We start from the raw sequence: 24,220 nt of genomic DNA, 5'->3' as shown, positions 1-24,220 counted from the left end.
GGAAGGTGCCCTAGACCCGTGTCGTGATGATCTCCGGGAGCTCCATGTGGAGAGAGGGGGGGTCGCCCTGGCGATCAATTGTTCTATCATCTGCGCCTGTAGCCGGTCGCGCTCCGCTTCGCGCTGTGCATTGACGTGTTCTCGCTGGATGTTCTCTTCCGTCTGAAGGCGCCTCTCCTCCAGTCTGATGCGTTCGTGCTCACTCCGTTGTTGCGCCTGGAGGCGCTCTCGTTCCGCTGCAGAGTGTTTGCGCTCACTAAGGGCTTGTGCTTGGAGTTGCGCGTGGAGGCGCTCTCGTTCCGCTGCAGAGTGTTCGCGCTCACTAAGCGTCTGTGCTTGAAGACGGTCGCGCTCACCCTGGAGTCGGTCTCTTTCGGTTGAAGCTGTCAGCGTGGCGATCAAGGCTTGCGCCAGTCTCTGGTCAGCCTCGCTGGGGGATGACACTGACGGAGGTGATCGGGCGCTGACAGGGCTTGGAGGAGACCTGTTCTCCTGGCGCGCTCCGAGGTCTATCTCTTGAGCGCGGTACTCTTCTCTTGGTTGCGCGCCGAGGTCTGTCTCGGGTACGCGCTCTTGGGTTGGTTGTGCTCCGGGGTCTACCCCGGTGGCGCTTTCTTTATCCTGGGGCGCTCCGGGGTCTGTCCCGGTGGCGCTGTCTTGAGGTATAGTCACGTCATGTCCCGCTTGGTCCCCCCCGTGAGCTAAGTCAGTTTCGTTTGAACCCACTGGGGTCTCTACTGGAAGGGCCGACAAGTCGATAGGATTGGGCATGCTTAAACTATCCGTTTTATCCGTATTTAACGTCTGTTTAGATAAGCTAGGGGGTAAAACGAAAGCGAAGTCCTCCAGATATGGAGGTGGCTGACGTTTGCGCTGCGGGCGCTCTAGTTTGGGGGAGCCGTTTGGAGAGTGTCCACCGCTGGCCATATCAATATTAATATGATATTAAAGATTACTGATACCCTCCGGCTCGAAGGACCAATTGTAACTGAGGGGTTACAAAACCCTGACTGTATTAAAGATTGTGATAGATTAAACCACTGCTAGGTATGTACTTTAATTACTGGCCAGACAGTACATCGAATAGATATGGTGGACACTCATAATAACACGGCATTGACAAAGAAATAGTATTTGAGGGTATTTTATTATTATGCAACAATTCTCAACAGAATGAGAATTAGGGTCGCGCTTGTATGGCGAAGAATATGCATAAAGTCAGTCAGTAGAATGAGTCACTGGGAATAGAATGATTCCTACGATGGGTGCTAGGCTGACGCCACCTGGCGTATAATAGCAATTATAGAAGGCAACGCTGGTACCGCCTGGAGACACTGGGTTCCTCTCAGAGTTGTAAGGTCTAGAGGATAGAGGAATGTTCGGATACTCAGTCTGATTCAATGAAGAATAAGGGGGTTCACGTACAGAAGCCAGTCCTTGTAAATCCAACGATCAGCAACAAAAGCAATAACTGTAATCCAATGCTCGATAGCAAACGATGATAGCTAGCCAGCCTCGGTCCATGAGGCCAGCCCGAATGTAAATCCTCACGAGGTTAAATCCCAAACGACAGTGGAAATTAACGATGCTCTTCTCCGGGTAACACGTTCCACAATCAATATAATCCAACCAGTAATGGTTCTGCAATCGCCGCCGCTGGTTCTCCTGTGCACATGTCCAGCAGGTTCTCCAACTAGGCCTCCTCGTGTGCTGGTACTAAGGTATTTAGACCACACGCACTGGCTAAGGTCCACTAGCTAACACGAACGAAACCGCTGGGTAATGCTACACACGAACGAACTGTGGTTGGCACGATATACAATAAATGAACGACTATTTACTTCACATTAAATTAGGTCGAACTTGACGTTACTGCATTAAACTCTTACACTTTACTATTCAATTCGCACGTGGTTCTCAACGCTCTGTTAGACGCACTGCTGCTCACTTCACTACACGTTGACTCGGGATGAACACTACTGCCGTGCGCACCTGCGCCGTATATATACTTAAGTGATTATCTAGTCCCAAACCTCAGTTCTTGTCTGGAATTAATACGCTGTCTCCGGGCATGTTACGACATGCCTGGGCTTGTCTTTGAACCTGACTTTGGGGGCTTGCGGGCTGGCGCCTACGGGCGTTATCCAATAAGGAGAGCGAATATTACTATGGTTCGAACGCAGGTTTAAAGGGATATACTGTGTATATATAAATAATATACAATGTATATAAAACAATAAATGTAGATTCTCAGCTTTAATCTGGCCCTTCACAACACTTTGTTTTATTATAACATTCGTTGCAGTAAAATCATTATGCCTCGTTTGGTCATCCTCATCTACGTTCTCGGTGGGGAGCTAACGTATTAGCTACGGTAAATCTGTTGTGCTTTTCGCAAGCAGATCAATGGCGGCATTGCCGGAAGTAAAAAACGAATAAACGCTTGCCGATTGGTGGTAACAGCAGATGCAGGTGCAAGCGGTGTGACGTAATTGGCAGAATCGCCTGTCAATCAAAATTGTTCTATTGCATTGGTTGAGAGCTCTGGTTGAGACAATAGTATCCTGCTGCAGCCCGGCAGACCATACTGGTTGAGCCGAGCGCCGCGGGGGACACGCCTCTTCACATCGCCTCAACCCCGCTCGCCTCCTTTTTTTTTCACCAAACGTTCAAACCCATTAATTAAAGTCTGAATGTCAGCGTAACGAACGAACGTTCAAACGTTTGAACGTTCGGGCTCAGCCTTAGTGAGTTGTAATCTGAGTTTCTCTGTGTGAGTTGTAATCCCAGTTTCTCTGTGAGTTGTAATCCCAGTTTCTCTGTTCTCTGTGTGGGTTGTAATCTGAGTTTCTCTCTGTGAGTTGTAATCCCAGTTTCTCTGTGTGAGTTGTAATCCCAGTTTCTCTGTGTGAGTTGTAATCCCAGTCTCTCTGTTCTCTGTGTGGGTTGTAATCTGAGTTTCTTTGTGTGAGTTGTAATCCCAGTTTCTCTGTTCTGTGTGAGTTGTAATCCCAGTTGCTCTGTTCTGTGTGAGTTGTAATCCCAGTTTCTCTGTTCTGTGTGAGTTGTAATCTGAGTTTCTCTGTTATCTGTGTGAGTTGTAATCCCAGTTTCTCTGTTCTATGTGAGTTGTAATCCCAGTTTCTCTGTTATCTGTGTGAGTTGTAATCCCAGTTTCTCTGTGAGTTGTAATCCCAGTTTCTCTGTTCTCTGTGTGGGTTGTAATCTGAGTTTCTCTCTGTGAGTTGTAATCCCAGTTTCTCTGTGTGAGTTGTAATCCCAGTTTCTCTGTGTGAGTTGTAATCCCAGTCTCTCTGTTCTCTGTGTGGGTTGTAATCTGAGTTTCTTTGTGTGAGTTGTAATCCCAGTTTCTCTGTTCTGTGTGAGTTGTAATCCCAGTTTCTCTGTTCTGTGTGAGTTGTAATCTGAGTTTCTCTGTTATCTGTGTGAGTTGTAATCCCAGTTTCTCTGTTCTGTGTGAGTTGTAATCCCAGTTTCTCTGTTATCTGTGTGAGTTGTAATCCCAGTTTCTCTGTTATCTGTGTGCGTTGTAATCCCAGTTTCTCTGTTCTGTGTGCGTTGTAATCCCAGTTTCTCTGTTCTGTGTGAGTTGTAATCCCAGTTTCTCTGTTATCTGTGTGAGTTGTAATCCCAGTTTCTCTGTTATCTGTGTGCGTTGTAATCCCAGTTTCTCTGTTCTGTGTGCGTTGTAATCCCAGTTTCTCTGTTATCTGTGTGAGTTGTAATCCCAGTTTCTCTGTTCTGTGTGAGTTGTAATCCCAGTTTATCTGTTATCTGTGTGCGTTGTAATCCCAGTTTCTCTGTTCTGTGTGAGTTGTAATCCCAGTTTCTCTGTTATCTGTGTGCGTTGTAATCCCAGTTTCTCTGTTCTGTGTGCGTTGTAATCCCAGTTTCTCTGTTATCTGTGTGTGTTGTAATCCCAGTTTCTCTGTTCTGTGTGCGTTGTAATCCCAGTTTCTCTGTGTGAGTTGTAATCCCAGTTTCTCTGTGTGAGTTGTAATCCCAGTTTCTCTATGAGTTGTAATCTGAGTTTCTCTTTTTTGTATTTTATTTTTTTATTATTTTTTAAACAAACACATAAACAAACATGACAACACACAATAGGATATACAAATACACATATGCTCCAGCTCGTACCCCCCTCTCCCAGACCCCCCATTGGATAATCCAACCATTATAATTTGTTCCTAACCAGACACTACCATTATATGCTGGCTTTTATTCTCTCCACCACTTCTAACCACATTGCCATTTTGGATTCATTGAGACCCAAAATTCTAGCTGTTGATATTTCTTGATAAATCACATCGAGATATGTAAGAATCCAGACCTTACGGCACATTTTTTCCGGTTGAAACCATCGTGATGCTATCAGCTTTTTAGCCACTGTGATACCGGATAAAACCAATCTCTTTAGCTGTGGAGGTACTGCATGCTCAAAGACATCATTCAGCAGTAATACAGAGGGGTGTACAGGTATATCCAGAGTTAAGAGATTTGACAATTGCTGGGTCACTTCTTTCCAAAATATCTTAACTGGTGGGCAGTCCCAGTACATGTGCATAAATGTCCCTTCATCCCCATTTGTACATAAGGAGCATTTGGAGTCTTGTTTAAGACCCATTTTGTTCAGTCTTATAGGAGTTAAGTATGTCCTGTGAATATAGTTAAGATTGATTTGTTGATGGTCCGGGTTCCTTGATGCAAGGCGTACATTTGCCCAGGCTTCTTGCCAGTCAAAGTCTATCTCCAGGTCTGGTATATCCCTCCTCCAGACTGAGTCTAGATGTAGGGTTTCATACGAGGCCGTTAGTAATTGATGATAAAAATCTGAAACAAAACCTCTCGATGTCTCTCTTTCATAGAAGAATTTGTGGTATCTGTGGTGTACAATTGGTATCCTTAATGGAACACCGTGAGCCTTCAAACATGCCAATAACTGTGCGTAAAAATAATATGAGGACTTGGTGAGATTAAATTTTTTGCATATCTCATCAAAACTACAAAAACCCTGTTTGTTGAAAACGTCTCCTAATGTGTGTATGCCTTGCTTTTTCCATCTAGGGAATCTTATAGGTTGTTTTCCAATCAAGAGTGCATTGTTATTGAATAAGGGAGTATGATTATGCCATGTATGTGGGATAGAGTCTTTTTTTTGTGTTTCACGCCATATCCGGATTGCATGAGTGATTATGGGGCCAAATTTCCGTTCGCATTGCTTAATTGATAATTTGGTGTACACTATGTCCTTCAGCCTATGTGGAGCTACTATATTTTCTTCTAAATTTCTCCAGGATACTGATGCTTGGGGATCAAACCATGTTGTCAGTGGTCTTAAAGTGTATGCCTTAAAATAGTGGTGGAAATCTGGAAATGCCATACCACCGTCTGCTTTGTTTCTCTGTGCGGTGGATCTTTTTATACGTGGTGGTTTGTTATTCCAAATAAATTTGTATGTGGAGGAGTGTAATTCTTTCCAGTAACCCTTTGGAGGGGGTAACGGTAGCATTGAGCTGAAGAAGTTGATTCTAGGTAGGACGTCCATCTTAATTATTGATATTCGTGCTTGTACTGAGTTTTTAAGTTTTGACCACCTGACAAGGTCGTATTTGATTTTGTTTTGGATTTTTATGTAATTGTGCTTCACCGTTTGGCTTATGGTAGGGAATATTTCAACTCCCAAACATCTAAAGTGTTTTACCATCGGTATCTCTTCTGGGAGGGTTATATTTCTTTTTGCAGGGGCGTTAAGTGGGAGGAAGGCCGACTTCGGCCAATTTATCCTAAATCCCGATAAATCTCCAAAGTCCTCAATCAACTTGAGAATATGAGGCAATGCGGTGTTGGGGTTTTGCATGAACAGTATTACGTCGTCCGCATATAAACTAATTTTGTGTTGTGTGCCCTTGATTACGATTGGTTCTATGGATTGGGATTGTCTTATATATTGTGCTAAAGGCTCTAATGATAGATCGAATAGTCCGGGACTAAGGGGGCAACCCTGTCTGGAAGACCGTGATACTGGAAAGATTTCGGAGGTGATTGTACCTGTTGTAATCATGGCCGATGGGTCTTTGTATAATACTTTAATCATATCAATGAATCCTTTTCCTAACCCCATCCTTTCTAACACTGCCCATATATACGACCATTCCAACCTGTCAAAAGCTTTCATTGCATCCAGGGACAGCATCGCCTTAGGTGTGTTGTCTTCCTTGTTAGCATCTAGTACGTGTAGTAATCGTCTTATGTTATCAGTGATCAGGCGGCCTCTTATGAAGCCTGTTTGGTCCGGATGAATTAAAGACGTCATATGCTTTTGTAGTCTGATGGCTAATACCTTAGAGTACAGTTTGATATCGGTTCTGAGGAGGCTTAAAGGTCTGTAACTACCGCACTCGTGGGGTCTTTGTCTTTTTTGAGGAGGACTGTTATGAGTGCAATATTGTCATTCTTATGGAAGTTCCCCTCCTTGACTTAGTATAAAATCATATTTAGTAATAAGGGTCCAATTATGTCCCAACAAGAGAGGTACATTTCTGGTGGGATACCGTCTCTTCCAGGGGCCCTTCCACTTTGCATTTCAGATATGGCCTCCCTAAGTTCATCTAGTGTGATCGGTGTTTCTAACTGTTTAGCGTCATCCTCTGAAAGTTTAGGGAGGTTAATTTGATTAAGATATGTGTCCATCTTGTTTTGATCGAAGGTCGTTTCTGATTTGTATAAGTTGGAGTAGAATTCTTTGAATGTCGTGTTTATTTCTTTGGGTTCTGTAACAAGTCCTTGTTGTGCTCTAATGGTAGTTATATCTGCAAATTTTGCGTTGACTCTTAGTCGCATAGCTAATAGGTGACTTGGTTTGGAACCTTGGGAGTACTGCTGTTGTCTTGTGCTACGTATTTGCAATTCAGATTGTTGTCTGTATATGGCGTTAATCTCTTTTTTTAGTATATTGACTTGATTTTCCAGTTGAACCGAGTTGTTGTATTGCAAAGAATTAAATAACGTTGAGTAAAGTGTTTCCAGTTCAGCCAGTTATGAGCATCGATTCTTGCGTATTTGGGAGGAAAAGCTATCAGTGAAATCCTTGATCATTCCCTTTGTCGACATCCATAATATTCTGGGGTCCTGCACCGAATTCACATTTATCCGTAGGAATACCGTAAGAGCTTCTTTGATTTGTGTAATGAATTCCTTGTTATTAAGCAGCATCGTGTTAAATCGCCATCTTGGGGCTCGGGATGATAGTATACCAAATGTTCCTTTTAAGAGTAAATAACAGTGATCAGACAATGCATTGGGTATCATTTCCACATCGTAGTTATCAAATAGTCTCGGGGTTGTGAAAACGTAATCTATTCTGGATAATGTATTATGTCTCGCAGATCGACAAGAGTACTTCCGGGTCATGGGGTTGAGTGAACGCCATAAGTCATTTACACCTGTAATCTTCGACCAATCCTTTAATGCATTAGATGCATTTTTTTGTTCATTGGAAAAGGAGGGGTTTGATTTGTCCATCCTTGGGTTCCAAATGGCATTAAAATCCGCACCGATTATAAATGAGTATTCGGGAAGGTCTAACATTGCTCTGGTAAGTGTAGTGAAGAAACTAACTTCGTATAAATTTGGGGCGTATACCGCTACCAACGCTATTTTTCTGTTCTTATGTAAAATCTTAGCTATAGTTATCCGACCATCTGCATCAGACCATACTCCCTTCAATTCAATATTCAACTTCCGTCTAACGACTATGGCTACTCCCCGAGTTCTCGTTCCAAAGGAAGAGTGACTGATGTTATGATATGTGTTGTCCGCTAACATATCTATGTCTTTCTCTAAAATGTGCGTTTCGCTTAGCAGAGCTATGTCCACCTGTTCTTTTTTCATCAGTGTGAGCACGCTTTTTCGTTTGTGTTGTTTATTTATTCCACCAGTGTTCCATATCATTATGTTCAAACTAGCCATAATCTATACATGTTGTTGTATGGTTGTTGGTAATGCAATATTTTTTTTGACGCTTCTATTGAGGCTAATGTGGGCAGGTCTCTAAATGGCTGGAATAAGGAGGAGGTGAACGGAGGGGGGAGGGGGTGAAGTACATAAAACAAAATAACCCTGCCGTCTTGTACAGACGGGTTACACATAAAACACATACGGCCCATCCCTAATGGATGGGCTAAAATGATTAACATCGTTCCAGTGAAGCTGAGAGGAGTCCCGCCGCGGGAGAGTAAAAGGCCAATCTTTCGAGTGATAAAATCGGCCCCTCTCCGCACACCCCCCCCATCCCCACACCGCCGTATCAATTGGTAGTAAATAGTTACAAAACCCAACAGTACTGGAGCTTCACTCCTTGTCTGTAGGTGTAATTTCAATCAGATATTTAAAGATAATATAGGCTACTCGCATCCGATAATTTGACCAAAAATAGTATGACCATTTTCTTCTGTTTAATCCCCCCCACCTATTACTACCATTATTTTTGTCCACATATTGTGGCCCTTATGGATTTAAAGGAAAAATTGCAATCAGGAGAAAAATAATAATAATAATAATAATAATAATAATAATAAACTATGGGAATGAATCATATTTTTTTGTGTATATATTCAAATTGGAGTTACATTGGTCTGTTTGTTTGTCTGAATTGCATGAATACGGTGTAATAAATAATAATAATAATAATAATAATAATAATAATAATAATAATAATAATAATAATAATAATAAAAATAATAATATAATAATAATAATAATAATAATAATAATAATAATAATAATAATAATAATAATAATAATAATAATAATAATAATAATAATAATAATAATAATAATAATAATAAGACAAAGATAGTTGTACCACTGATCTATAATCATGATTTTGAATCCATTGTTTGATATCTGAAGGAGTTAAGAGTATTTAAACCATAAATCACGTGACTAAAGCATATCATGAAACTGTATAGCCCATATCAGATAAAGTGATACAAATTAAATTAAAAGAAAAGAAAAAAAAAAAAGAAGAAATGTGGGGAGAGCCCGGGAGATTACGGTGACTATAAAAAAAATATCATCCTAACCATGAACTACTGTAGCACTCCATAGGTTATAGATATGCTTGCCATAGTTTTATCCGGACTACTCCATTCCAACTCATTGTGGGGGTTGGGGGGAGCCCCAATATTTGTGTCTGAAATCAAAGCTGGACATTTCAATCATAAAAACTAGTCTTTTAATACATAATAATTAATAACCTATACCAGTATAATGTGAAGTGAGCCAGTAAAAAAAAATGGGGAGAAAAAAAAAAAAAAAAACAAGCAACAAAACGAGAGAGAGAGAGAGAGAGAGAGAGAGAGAGAGAGAGAGAGAGAGAGAGAAGAGAGAGAGAGAGAGAGAGAGATCTCAGTCCGTTCTGCATGAGCGCATTCCATCAGTCCGATATGTGTTGGGTGGGCAGTACCTTTAATCCCCTTCTTTCAGAAAGTCTTCCGCTTCTTGTGGGGTCTTGAAAGAGTGGTCCTCGCCGTTGTGTGTAATGGTTAGTCTCGAAGGGAAGCGCATTTTAAATCGTATCCCTTTTTTGATGAGCTGATCACACACGGTGTTGTATTTACGTCTTTCCATCCTGGTCTGATAGGAGATGTCTGGTCTGATCAGAAGTTTATTGCCCTCGTAGTTCAGTACGCCTTTCGCCCGTGCTGCTGTCATAATACGTTGTGCATCTCGCATGGTTTGAAATTTTATGACCACAGGTCTGGTTTTATCAGGCTGGATGTTTCCTGCAGCCCTGCGACACCTGTCAATCTTCACACTGCCTTTTTCTGTATCGATATTAAGCAGAGTTGGAAGCCAGGTCTCGAAGAATTTAACAGGTTGTGTGCCCTCTGTCCCCTCTTTCAAACCCATAATACAAACGCTTTCACGTCGGCTTTGATTGTCGGCATCTAGATAGTAGATAGTAAATTATTATAACACTACCTCTTGCATACTGCACCTCATGTGACACTGTGAATAATGTGAATATTCCTCAGCTAGTCAGATAGTAAATTATATTGACCATATTGATCAATTTGTTTACACTGCCTGTGTTGTCTTTTACTACCTGTATACTGTGTTGTTTTACTACCTGTACCCCTCCCCCCCTCCCCCCCATGCTGCTATGATGCCTGAATTTCCCCAAGGGGATCAATAAAGGAATATCTTATCTTATCTTATCTTATCTTATCTTATCTTCCGCCCGCTGTTGCAAAGTCGTCACTGTTTTTTCCAGCTTTTTCAGTCTGTTTTCTATTGTTGATGAGTTGTCCTCGGCCGCTGAGATGCGGGATTCCGCCTCTGTAATGCGTTTGGTATTGTCTGACAGTCGGCTATTAAAGCCCTCCAGTGTTGCAGTCAGGGCAGTAAGCTTTAGGTCCATCAGGGCACTTAACTTTTCAGTCACATCGCGAACCACACGGGCAGCGATGTTTTCCCATTTACTTTCCTCGTCGCAGCCACCCGCAGCGCCAGGTTCAAGTTCAACGTCGGCGTCGTCCTGTTTGTTTGTCGCTGAGCGAGTTTCAATTGTGGCGCGTCCTTGTCCTTTCTTCTTCTTTTCCTCGTTGGTTGACATTATTAGGGTTACTTCAACTCTACCATGGATTAAAACTTTGTTGACTATAAGTAGTGTTTAAACTAACATTTTCTCGGTGGGGTTTGGGGAGAACAGCAGAAGCGTCTCTCTCACACTGACGTCATCACCGGAAACGAACTCACTAATCTGAGTTTCTCTATGAGTTGTAATCCCAGTTTCTCTGTGTGAGTTATAATCCCAGTTTCTCTGTGTGAGTTATAATCCCAGTTTCTCTGTGTGAGTTATAATCCCAGTTTCTCTGTGTGAGTTGTAATCCCAGTTTCTCTGTGTGAGTTATAATCCTCCCACATTTGGCAGGTGGATTTGCGATGTAATGTACCATTTAAAAGTTGAAAAGATTAAATATACTTTACAGGGATCAAGTGGGAAATTTGATGTGGTGTGGCAACCCTTTATCTCGTATGTGGAACGGTTGACTACGTCTCTCACCTCCTGAAACAAGGACACTGTATAGGAACGACTCTGTAACACGAAACACGAGAACTTTAAATTTGTTGATATTTCTTTTATTCATATATATATACATATCTTTATTTTTTTTTAATTGACTTATTATTATTATTATTATTATTATTATTATTATTATTATTATTATTATTATTATTATTATTATTATTATTATTATAATATATATATATATATTATTATTACATACTATGTTATATATATTATTATTATATATTATTATTATTATTATTATTATTATTATTATTATTATTATTATTATTATTATTATTATTATTATTATTATTATTATTATTATTATTATTATTATTATTATTATTATTATTATTATTATTATTATTATTATTATTATTATTATTATTATTATTATTATTATTATTATTATTATTATTATTATTATTATTATTATTATTATTATTATTATTATTATTATTATTATTATTATTATTATTATTATTATTATTATATATTTCTTTCTACATCTTTTTTGGTGCTGGACTGGTTTTTTATTTTTTATTTTTTCTGTCTTTTGTTTGTTTTGTCGATAAGTGTATGTATGTATGTCACGTTCGTATTGTCTACTGTAATGTCTAAAAAAACGAATAAAAATATCAAATATAAAAAAAGTTAAAACGTTTCTACTTTTAAATGTACTTAAGTACGCTTTCTAGTCTTTGCACAAGGACCAATCAGCATGGGTATGGGCGGGTTCATTTTCCATTGATGGGGATTTGATTGGCTGTTTTTAAATAAAGCTCGGCAGCAGGATGTTTTTTTTTCTCTGAAATGTAATTGAGTAAAAGTACAAAGTATACAAACCTAATAACACTCGAGTAAAGTACAAATCCCCAAAAACAGTACTTAAGTATTGTAACTAAGTACAATTACTCAAGTACTTTACACCCCTGCCGTCTGTAGTGTGGTTGTGAAAGGGTTAACCCTTTGTCATGTGACAGTGAAAAGGTTAACCTTCTGTATTGTCGCAATGAAAGGGTTAACCATTTGGTAGTGTGGCAGTGAAAGGGTTCATTCATATTTGAGCTGCAGCAGCTAGTTTGACAGTTTGATCTGAACGTGAGTGAACGCTCTGCCACGGGGAGCAGAATCAGAAACCTCTTTATTACCAAGTAAGTTTGCACATACAAGGAATTTGTTTTGGTCGTTTGGTGCGTAACTTTAACAGACAATTAAAGTAGAATGAAATAAAATGGAATATGTAAACTAAATTAGAATAAAAGTACAATATAAAATTATAATATAGGACAGGCAAGGCCAGATTAAGACTTCAGAGGCCCCTGGGCCAGATTCTTGTGGAGGCCCCCCACACACTAGTGATGTGACGATTCATCGATTTGCATCGGTGCGCCGGCATAAACATTCACGATGCGAGTGCAGCGGTGGAATAAGTCCGCATCGGCAAAATGTCAGGCTGAACTCGCGATGCATCTTGTTGTAGCGTCTTTGCGATGCATTCATATAATTTCCTCTCATCCACTTAGTTCTGTCAGCAGTGCACTGTGACAGCACACACAGCAGATACTATTGCTTCGCTACTACATAAGGCGAGAGCCGCGTCACAGTTATCAACAAACAGTGGAAGTCGAGGAGGAGACATGAATAGAATTGAACATGGCTAACGCTAGTAGCCTCTGGCTAACGCCAAACTACAGTGTCTAACTAACTAACTAACGTGACTCTGCAACACCAGTTCCATTAGTGAGGAGGGGGGGGGGGGGGGGGTATATTGAAGACGCTTGACGACAGGGGTTCAAAGATAACTTCACATTTATTGGCTATTCGTTTCTTAATTATATCGCTTCATGCATCGGGCATCCAGGCAGGCTCTGTGTGTTATTGACATCCTAGTCTAGTGTGTGTGACAACTATCAACTGTCGATGGCAACTCTCTCTCTCTCTCTCTCTCTCTCTCTCTCTCTCTCTCTCTCTCTCTCTCTCTCTCTCTCTCTCTCTCTCTCTCTCTCTATCTCTCTCTCTCTCTCTCTCTCTGTTCAATGATTTAAAGTGGCCAAACGTTACAATATAAATACTAATTGGATAGTTGATGATAAACATTTAATTTCATTATCTGAAATATTATAAAATCATTAAGTCTGCTATAAGCCATTATCCCTTTGTGTATGATTATTATTGTCTCACAGTAGTGTGTATATACAATTATACATTGTGTGTGTGTTTTAGCTAAAGTGGATAGAAAAGACAGTACTATGCAAAAGTCTTCTTAGGCACCCAAGAGTTTTTATATAAATTGTCTTACAGTAGATTATTTTATTTTTAATAATAATATAAGCTGCATATAAGGAATACAACCAAATCCTCTGTCATACCATAAAATTGTATCATTATTTTGCATCGTGTTGAATCGCATCGTATCGCCCCGAATCGCATTATGTTGAATCAAATCGTATCGAATCGTATCGTATCTCAACAGAGGGTGAGTCGTATCGCATCGCATCGCCCGGTGCTTCAAATGTATCCTTAATGTATCGTATCGTTGGCACCGTATCGAGATGCGCATCGCATCGGCCTCCGTGATGGAGATGCACATCCCTACCACACACACATACACATGCACGCACGCACAGTGGCGTTTTTATGTCACTTTAAAAAATATATCGAATATTTAGAAGTGGTGGGCTCTGAGGGCCAAGCTAAAAGGACTTTGATCACCCCTGCCCACTTTGACAACCTAGGATGGCTTAGAGTAGACAACAGAGTACAGCAACTTGCAATGGGCCTGGTCTACAAAATACACTACACGACCAAGGTACCCATGTACATGTCAAAATACTTCCCAAAGGTCAGTGAATACCACGATCACAACACCAGAGGGAGCTCCACAAATCATGTTAAACCCAGATTCGGCTCAAACAAGGGACTAAACACGTTTCGGAATTATGCCACATCAATGTGGAACGCCCTACCCAAAGCTGTAAAGGAATGTGAATCACTACCCACTTTCAAAAACGCTCTCAAAGAACACCTACGGGAGACTGCAATTCGAAACTGGCCCCTGTAAATGTCCTAACACAACCCCCTCCAATGTACAGTAAATGACCAAGTATGGTTTTGTCAATATTCCAATGTACAGTTTTGCTTGTACAGTTGTACAGTGTACAGAAGTTGGTTAAGGTTAGAGTTTGTCTTAGAGCATGGCGATAGAACGCCAGGTAGTTTGCAGGCTGTTCGACGCGGAAATGGGCAAAGACACAGCTCGTCACGCGATTGGGCAAACATGTCAGTGGCCAATCAGAGAGCGCCAGTCAGTGCCAATCAGAGAGCGTCTGCCAGAAATGCGGCTAGGTTTAGAAATAACGCCCCCTAGTCACTAGGGGGAGCTCGATGATATCCGCTATCAGCACCGGCAGGTCTCTGCTGTCTGTCATGAATAATGATCCCAATCTGCCTTATTCGTGTCAGGGCTGTGTCTATTCTTTTACCAATGGATTTCCAGTTCCGCGTTCACGTTCTGCGATCTGATTGGCCACTGACGTTTCTTAGGCGACTCTTTCGAAGTTGGTTAAGGTTAGAGTATGGAATCAGGGCTGGTGTTCTATCGCCCTGCTCTAAGACAAACTCTAACCTTAACCAACTTCGAAAGAGTGCCTAAGCTTAACCGGTGAAAGAAAGAGGCGTCACACGATTGGCGCTACCAGAAACGTCAGTGGCCAATCAGAGCACAGAACGCGAACGCGGAACTGGAAATCCGTTGGTAAAAGTATTCAGGCGTCGGGGCTGGGATGTGGAGATGCAAGTTTTGACTTTTTATTGCTGTTTTTACCTCAAACGGAAAACCTCAAACTCTTATGAAGAGGAGAAAAAATACTCAAGATTAGCCACTTGCAGACGGCAGGGTGTGACGTACTGTATATTTTAGTTGATGAAATATTTTTGTTGACTAAATATTTTAGTTGATGAAATATGTTTTCATTTCAGTGTCACAGTATGACATCGATCTCCAAAATAAGAAAAAAAATTTAAAATAAAATGTGGGGCCTCTAGTGACGAGGGGCCTCAAATTTCTTTTTAAATTAAAGTTAAAAAAAATAAACAAATATTTGGGGCCTCTAGGGGCCTCCAAATTTTTTTAATAAAAGTAAAAAAATAAATAATAATAATTTGTGGCCTCTAGTGACGAAGGGCCTCCAAAAGGCCTCGAGTGACGAGGGGCCTCCAAAAGAATAAAAAATAAAAGTAAAAAAAAAAAAAAAAAAATTTGGGGCCTCTTGTGACGAGGGGCATCCAAAAAAAATTTAAATTAAAGTTAAACAAAAATAAAAAAGATTGTGGTGCCTCTAGTGACGAGGGACCTCCAAGAAAAATGTTAATAAAGAATTTAAAAAATATAATTTTATTTATTTTATTTTTGGAGGCCCCTCATCACTAGAGGCCCACGGGCCGCGGCCCGGACGGCCCGGTCGTTAATAAGGCCCTGAAGACAGGGCTGTGCAATTGTGCAAAGGGTATGAACATTGAACATGAACACATGATGGCTCGGCCGTAAGTAAACTCTCTACTTAGAAATAGTAGACTAAAGACGCACTTCTTCAATCATTATCTGAAATTAAATTAAAAGAAAATATAAAAAAAAATATATATATATATACAAAAATACTCTAACCCTAACTAACCGTACTGTCATGCACTTGTCCTAATAAACTAACCTACACTGTAGCCACTCAACACTTTGATGAACATTGTTACTCAGCTGATAGAGTTGTGCCCTTCCTGATGACTTGTCGTACAAAACTTGTAAGTCGCTTTGGATAAAAGCGTCAGCTAAATAACTAAATATAAATGTAAAAAAATTGTTTCTTCGAAATAGCTTCTTAGAAGTAGTTTCTTAGAAATACTTCCTTGAAATATTCAAGAACTAATGACTTTGCTGAGAATGCAAAGGGAGGGGGCTTCTATCCCCAGGGCCTCAGGATGCTCAATGACTCTATGCAACACTAACTCATCCATTCTATATTAATTGCACACACATCCACATGCACACACTCACTTTAAACATTCACCTTAACACTCACTTTAGACACTTTAAACTACACCCCATTTGATCTATTTATTACTAAAGAGAGACTGTTTTGGGCTGAGATGCTAGTGCTCTAGTGACATCTAGTGGCTGAATCTGCAATATAGTGCCTTTAGATTAAACTCATTTGGATGTAATACTGTAGCTCAAACACAACTTCTATGAGCCCACAAAGTCACTAATTCATTGTTGTTTACGTAGGTTATTATTTATTAATTTACTTTATTATTGTGGGTACATATGTTTAACCTTTATTTACCCAGGGTAGGTTCGCTGAGCGCAGATGCTCTTTTTCAGCTACGCCCTGCTTCACATTCACACAGTTCCATTCACACCTGGGAGCCGCCCAGTACAACCACAGTCTGACACCGTTGGCCACTGAGCGAGCAGTTGGGGGTTAAGTGCCTTGCTCAAGGGCACTTCAGCGGTTGGTGTTAAGGGTATGGGAGAGAGTTATTAAATCACTTCCCCAGCCCAGATCTTTCCTTGCGACCTTCCGGTCACAAACCCGCTTCTCTAACCTTTAGGCCACCGCTGCCCCAGATATATTTAAAAGTATAAAAAATAGTGCATTTAAGTGTAGATGTGTGTATGTGTATGTATATATGTATTGTGACTTAGAAAATATGTATTATTCACAATCACTGAGTAGTAGAGAACATTAAATATGTTTATACTTCTTCCTGCTCCTTTTCAGACATGTTAAGTTCAAATTGTTTATTTGGTCTAACTATTTCACTTTTTTTTGGTTTACAATTTAAAATCCCATGTCTTCTCCCGGATTTTCATGACCCTAATGATGGAGATGGATTATTGGAGAATCAAACATGATGCATTCTGACACCTTGTGATGTGAGACCACCTGGAGTCACCACTGTCCCCTGTTACATCATCACCATCACCCTGTTACATCATCACCATCACCCTGTTACAGCATCACCATCACCCTGTTACAGCATCACCATCACCCTGTTACATCATCACCATCACCCTGTTACATCATCACCATCACCCTGTTACAGCATCACCATCACCCTGTTACATCATCACCATCACCCTGTTACATCATCACCATCACCCTGTTACATCATCACCATCACCCTGTTACATCATCACCATCACCATCACCCTGTTACATCATCACCATCACCCTGTTACATCATCACCATCACCCTGTTACATCATCACCATCACCCCGTTACATCATCACCATCACCATCACCCTGTTACATCATCACCATCACCCTGTTACATCATCACCATCACCCTGTTACATCATCACCATCACCCCGTTACATCATCACCATCACCCTGTTACATCATCACCCATCACCCTGTTACATCATCACCATCACCCCGTTACATCATCACCATCACCATCACCCTGTTACATCATCACCATCACCCTGTTACATCATCACCATCACCCTGTTACATCATCACCATCACCCTGTTACATCATCACCATCACCCTGTTACATCATCACCATCACCATCACCCCGTTACATCATCACCATCACCCCGTTACATCATCACCATCACCCTGTTACATCATCACCATCACCCTGTTACATCATCACCATCACCATCACCCTGTTACATCATCACCATCACCATCACCCCGTTACATCATCACCATCACCCTGTTACATCATCACCATCACCCTGTTACATCATCACCATCACCCTGTTACATCATCACCATCACCATCACCCTGTTACATCATCACCATCACCATCACCCTGTTACATCATCACCCATCACCCTCACCCCGTTACACAGTGAACAGGACACCGTTGAGCTGGTGATATTCACCGTGAGTTCAGTCCCTCCCCCAGGAACACTCTAGAAGGTCAAGACACACTAAGGGGCGAATTCACAAAGGGATTGCGCTGCTTTTTCTGACGCTAAGCCGGCGCAAATAGCTCTGAAACACAGTTTGCTATCCATAGAGGAGGCGCAACGGGGAACATGTTCCCCTTTCTATGCAAATGAGCCTCGTCCAAAAACACTCCCAATTCATAACGGCCGGCGCAAATTGCACCGTGCAGTCAAAGTGACGCTCCTAATGTCTTCAGAGATCTGGTGGTAACTAAGCGACATGAGCGACGTGGAAAAAATGTGGGTGATTTCCCGGTGGTAGATCTCGGCGGTGGGCACGACTTCCCAATGCACTTCCATCAGCGAAAACGTCGGAAAAAGGTCGGGCGCGACGTGGAAAAACCTCGCAGATTTTGTGCGTGCTCCCACACGTGCGCCCGTATTCCGATCGGCGCAATAATATTCACGGGGTAGATGTCGTCGTGGGACACAAGTTCCCAATGCATTGTCCCGTGGGATTATGCCCCCCTGCGGCGATATTAATTGAGGGGCGGATTTGCGGTGATTCTGCACCATGCAGGGTCTGCACAAAATCATTTATCATTTATAATTTATTTTTATTTAATCTCTTTTTCGAGCAAGACCTGGCCATACAATACATACAAAACATACAATACACAAACACAAACAGAGACATAAAAGGCAAAGTGGGGCAAGGGGATACATTTGAGCTGCAGCAAACACGATTGAATGGGATTGGGGGAGATTGGAGGGTAGGGTAAAAAGGAGAAGGGAAGGTGAGGCTTTGCAGGAGGTTGCTGGGGAAAGAAGGTCAAGTTAATAAATATAAAATATAACACCTCATTATGCAGTGAAGCATCGTCATTCTCCCATCTCATTCTTTAAAATGCCTGTAATTTGACCTTTTAAAATCAGATATGGTAGTGAGGGCCTGCAGTTTCAAACGTTTTTTGAAGTCCATTCTAGGCAATAACCCATTATTATTTATTGATCCCAAATTAACATTCTGACGGCCTGTCTGCAGTCAGCCCTGTGCACGTCGCTATACATTAACAGTCGTCTATTATATATTATAATCACATTTAACATTTTAAGCATTTTATGAGCAAACTCAATTCGTTAGATTGGACATTTGAAAAACGGTTTTGAATGGCCAAAACATGTCTGGAGATTATAGCTTGCTAACGTCACCACTTTTCTTTTCACCAGTTAACCTGAAAGGCGTGCTGATCACTGCACAAGACCGCAGCAGACTACATAGAGTGGCCCGTTCAGCCGAACGCACAATTGGAGGGGGGCTTGCACTCTCCAAGGCATTTACAACAAGCGGTGCATGGGCAAGGCTAAGAGAATAATCAAAGACTCCAGCCACCCAAACAACTGCCTCTTTGAACTGCTGCGGTCAGGCAAGCGTTACCGGAGTCTCATGGCCGGTACAGAGAGACTCAGAAGGAGCTTCTATCCCCAGGCCATCAGGATGCTCAATGAACAATGAACAATAACAGGCCATCAACACACCCACAGCACACACACACTCACTTTAAATAAACAACACACTGTAGCACCCACTTTACCACACTTTACACTTTTACACTTCACACTTTATATTTATATTATTGGTAAGGGAATTGCACATCTCTCATTCCTTATTGCACCTCACCACCACAAGGTGGCACCACAAGCTAAGCTATACCTCACCATTTTTGTACCAGGGCCCCGTTCCTCGTACCTGGATAACTGAGTTAGCCGGATAACTTTAACTGGATAACTGAGTTAGCCGGACTTTCCGATTCCCCGTACGTGGATTTTCCAAATCACCATGACAACAGATCCAAAAGTTTGAGCCTGGTCGAAAGCAGAGTTTAAGTTCAAGTTAGCCTGAACCATCGCCACGCCCCCGCAAAAAAGTGACAGCCCGTTTCCTGAAATTATTCCCACAGTCTACGATCTGCATTATACCATTCTGAATTACGTTTTTGTGCTCCATTCTTCCAGAGGGGGCTTTTGAAATGTAAAATAGACCCAAAATGCTGATACTAAATTCACTTTGTCCTAAATAATGCACGTTATATATACCGTGGCGCTCGCTCGGTGCGATGTACACATTATGACGTGGTTATTTTAATTGTAACTGGGATTAAGATGTCTGATGAGATGCGCTGTTTGACGGATTTGAGAAATTGAATGAGCCGTTGACGTCACATTAATGAATGAGGATAAAGAAATAAAACTTCATTCAAAATAAAGAATATTCTAAACACGGGTCTCTCGTTCATTAATTAATTAAATTAAACCCCGTGTTTCCAATATAATTTTTTTGAATATAATATTAATGATTATACGCCAAAGTAGCCTGGTTTTAAGTTAAAATATTATAAATCTACATGCATTGAGGATGTCATTCTTTATATAGCTCTCAACGTGCACCAAATTGAATTATTCCTATATTGCAAAAAGAAGGAAAAGACTAGGGTTTCGAACCCCGGTCGTCTGCGTGAAAGTCAAAAGAACAATCCGTTAGACCACAGTGGAGATAAGTAAAATATCGACTATACATCAATCAATGGGTAAGAGAGCCGTATCGTAATTATGTATAACAGTTTAACTAATTATTTTCGCTAGCAAGATCTCATTTGATTATTCAATCCAGCAGGCAAGTTTAAAGAAATATAATCTGATTGATTGAGGTAATGAGGGACTTAAAATTAGCCTATAGATAACGCATTTAACTTGTCGGCGAGGCGATTGAGCCGTATTGCAATCTGTCAATAAAGTTTTAAATCAATTAATCAATCAATGCCATTAGAGAATCAGGATCTCTGCCATCGATACGTGCTGGCTTTTCACCTAAAGCGGCCGCGCGCACTTAGCCTGAGTCTCAAGTCTGAATCGAGTTAACGAGACTGAATCCACCTTCGAGGAACAGGAAAATCCCGGCTTCGAACATCGGGTTAACTGAATCTGGATAATGACATCTTGATCGACTTAGTTGAACCAGGTACGAGAAACAGGGCCCAGATGTACATACTGTATAGGTATACTGAACAATTGTTGTTTACACTTGTTTTTACTTGACTTCTCGACTTTCTATTTTTTACTTATTATACTTTTTTATACTATCTTGTTATTATCTAGCACACTCTCAGGAGCAAAACAGAAAGAAACATTTCATGCAAAGTATTCTGTATGGGAGTATCGATAAATAGACAGATTTGTGTATGTAGCCTATATTAAGCAGCACATATAAATAAACTAACTTAGTTAATTATTAACTAACATAAATAGCATGGTAATAATATGTAGGTTATTGATCAATCAATGTATTTATAAATTAATTTATATTACAAATGATAGACCAGTAGAAGTCATGTTATTTCCTCATTGTGAACGTGCTGCTAAAAAATCTCCTGCTGCAATAACAAGAATAATAAGAGCTTAATTCCCTCTCCCTCATTTCGGGTTTATTTTTCGCCCTTCCTGATATCTGCCAACATCGCTGTCAGGCGCAAACTGCTCTGCGAGCAAACTGCGCTGGAGCAAATCAGGAGCAAACTGCACACATTATGGGCGTGTTTGCGCTAGTATCTCATCCGTGCAATGCCCTTAGTGAATGGCTCGCAAAGATGGAGCAGATACCGCGCGCTAAACTCGCGCAGTTAAGGGTGCAATTAGCACCGCGCAATCCATTCTTTGTGAACAGTGTGTCTGACTCTTAACCACTGAAACATGCATGGACATGCTGCTCTCCCCAGGGCAGACCAAGGTTCCTACCTGATATGAGTGTGAAGGTGACGCTGTAGATTCCCATCTCCCTCCTCCCTTCCCTCTCCGCTCGCTCCCTCTCTCGCTCCCTCTCTCGTTCCCTCTCTCGTTCCCTCTCCTCGGAGAAGGCAATGTCCACCTACAGGAAATGGTTACGTGGGACATAAATGTGTTGATTAAATGTACCATTACTAGTCAACCAAATGCAACAAGTAGGAAAGGCTGTCGGGTGAAAAGGCAGAGCTCCTTGTTGTCAGAGGAACAGGACTGACAGCTAGCGGGGCTGTGACCAGGGGTGTAAAAAGTACCCAGAAATTATACTTAAGTGAAAGTACGGGTACCGTCTCAAAATTTTACTGAGGTAAAAGTCAGAGTATCGGGCTAAAAACACACTTGAGTAAAAATAAAAAAAATTCTACTTTTAAATGTGGGCTACTTACAGTAAGTACTAAAAAGTAAAATTAAACACTTTTTTTTTATTCCGGGGGAATGACATTTTCGTTTCGTCCTCTTCATCACTTGTACTATCGTTTGTGGCCATCTTCTGTTTTCAAGTCTTGCACAAGGACCAATCAGCATGGGTATGGGCGGGTTCATATTCCATTGATGGGGATTTGATTGGCTGTTTTTAAATAAAGCGCGGCCGCAGGATTAATAACGTTAACGTTAGTTCGGCCAGAGAAACAAATATACTAATTAAAATAGTTGGACCTGCGAGATTTGTACTTTGTACTTTAAAGGTCTGCATTTTAAATGTAAGGAGTAAAAAGTATGTATTTTTTTCTTCTCTGAAATGTAATTGAGTAAAAGTACAAGTATACAAACCTTGGGAGTGGAAATATTCCCTACCATAAGACAAATCAAAGACGACCTTGATAGATGGGCAAAACTTAAAAACACAGTACAAGCACGGATATCAATAGTTAAGATGGATGTACTACCTAAAATCAACTTCTTCAGTTCAATGCTACCGTTACCCCCTCCAGAGGGTTACTGGAAAAGATCACACTCCTCCACATACAAATTTATTTGGAATAACAAACCACCACGTATAAAAAGATCCACCGCACAGAGAAATAAAGCAGATGGTGGCATGGCATTTCCAGATTTTTTCCTATATTTTAAGGCGTACACATTAAGTCCATTGACAACATGGTTTGACTCCCAAGCATTAGCATCCTGGAGAAAAATAGAAGAAAACATAGTAGCCCCACATAGACTGAAGGACATAGCATACACTAAACTACCAATCAAGCACTGTGAACGAAAATTTGGCCCCATAATTACTCATGTGATCCGGATATGGTGTGAATCACAAAAAAAAAATCCTAACCCACAAAAATGGCACAATCATACTCCCTTATTCAATAACAATGCACTCTTAATTGGAAAACGACCTATAAGATTCCCTATATGGGAAGAGCAAGGCATACACTCATTAGGGGATGTTTTTAACAAACAGGGTTTTTGTAGTGATAAAGAAATACGCAAAAAATGTAATCTCACCAAGTCCACATGGCTTTTTCACAAACAGTTAGAGCTTTGTTTGAAATCTCACGGTGTTCCATTAGACAGACCAATTGAACACCACAGATACCACAAATTCTTCTACGCAAGAGAGACATCGAGAGGTTTTGTTTCAGAATTTTATCATCAATTACTAACGTCCTCGTATGAAACCCTCCAACTTGACTCTGTCTGGAGGAGGGATATACCAGACCTGGAAAATGACTTTGATTGGCAAGGAGCCTGGGCAAATGTCCGACTTACATCAAGGAACCCGGATCATCAACAAATCAATCTTAACTATATTCACAGGACATACTTGACTCCTATAAGACTGTGCCGAATGGGGCTTAAACAAGATTCCAAATGCACCCAATGTGCAAATGGGGACGAAGGGACATTTATGCACATGTATTGGGACTGCTCACCAGTTAAGGCATTCTGGAAAGATGTGACCCAACAAATATCAAAACTCGTATCTTGGAATATACCTGTACACCCTTCGGTATTACTATTGAATGATGTTTTTGAGTTTGCAGTGAATCCACAGCTAAAGAGATTGGTTTTATCGGGTATCACAGTAGCCAAAAAGCTGATTGCATCACGCTGGTTTCAACCGGAAAAAATGTGCCGTAAAGTTTGGTTTCTTACATATCTCGATGTAATTTACCATGAAATATCTACAGCAAGAATTCTGGGTCTCAATGAATCCAAAATGTCAATGTGGTTAGAAGTGGTGGAGAGAATAAAAGCTAGCTTATAATGGTAGTGTCTGGTTAGGTGCGAGGGATAGTGGAGGTACTTCTCAAGGTGGGGTCCGGGAGGGGGGGGTTCGAGCTGAGCGTGTGTAGGTTTTTTTAGATAAGGGTATATCTTATATAAGACAACTAACTAAAATGTGATCTCATTGGATGTGCCCTGACAATTAAT

General features: G+C 40.9%; 1 protein-coding gene across 1 annotated transcript in view; it reads right to left on the bottom strand.

The window, feature by feature from the left end:
* Positions 1-24,220, bottom strand: part of LOC311240726 (serine/threonine-protein kinase BRSK1-like) — a gene marked incomplete at both ends in the record, with an annotated part of 237,882 nt that overhangs the window by 19,495 nt on the left and 194,167 nt on the right. Inside the window, one exon of the mRNA XM_084329299.1 lies at positions 21,794-21,923. Within this exon, the coding sequence (XP_084185425.1) occupies positions 21,794-21,923 (130 nt within the window). The remainder of the gene's footprint in view (positions 1-21,793; positions 21,924-24,220) is intronic.

The sequence above is a fragment of the Notolepis coatsorum genome, assembly GCF_963971535.1.
Source record: "Notolepis coatsorum genome assembly, chromosome: 14".
Taxonomy (NCBI): domain Eukaryota; kingdom Metazoa; phylum Chordata; class Actinopteri; order Aulopiformes; family Paralepididae; genus Notolepis; species Notolepis coatsorum.
The sequence above is the reverse complement of the archived record's forward strand: the minus strand, read 5'-3'. Positions and strand labels throughout refer to the sequence as shown.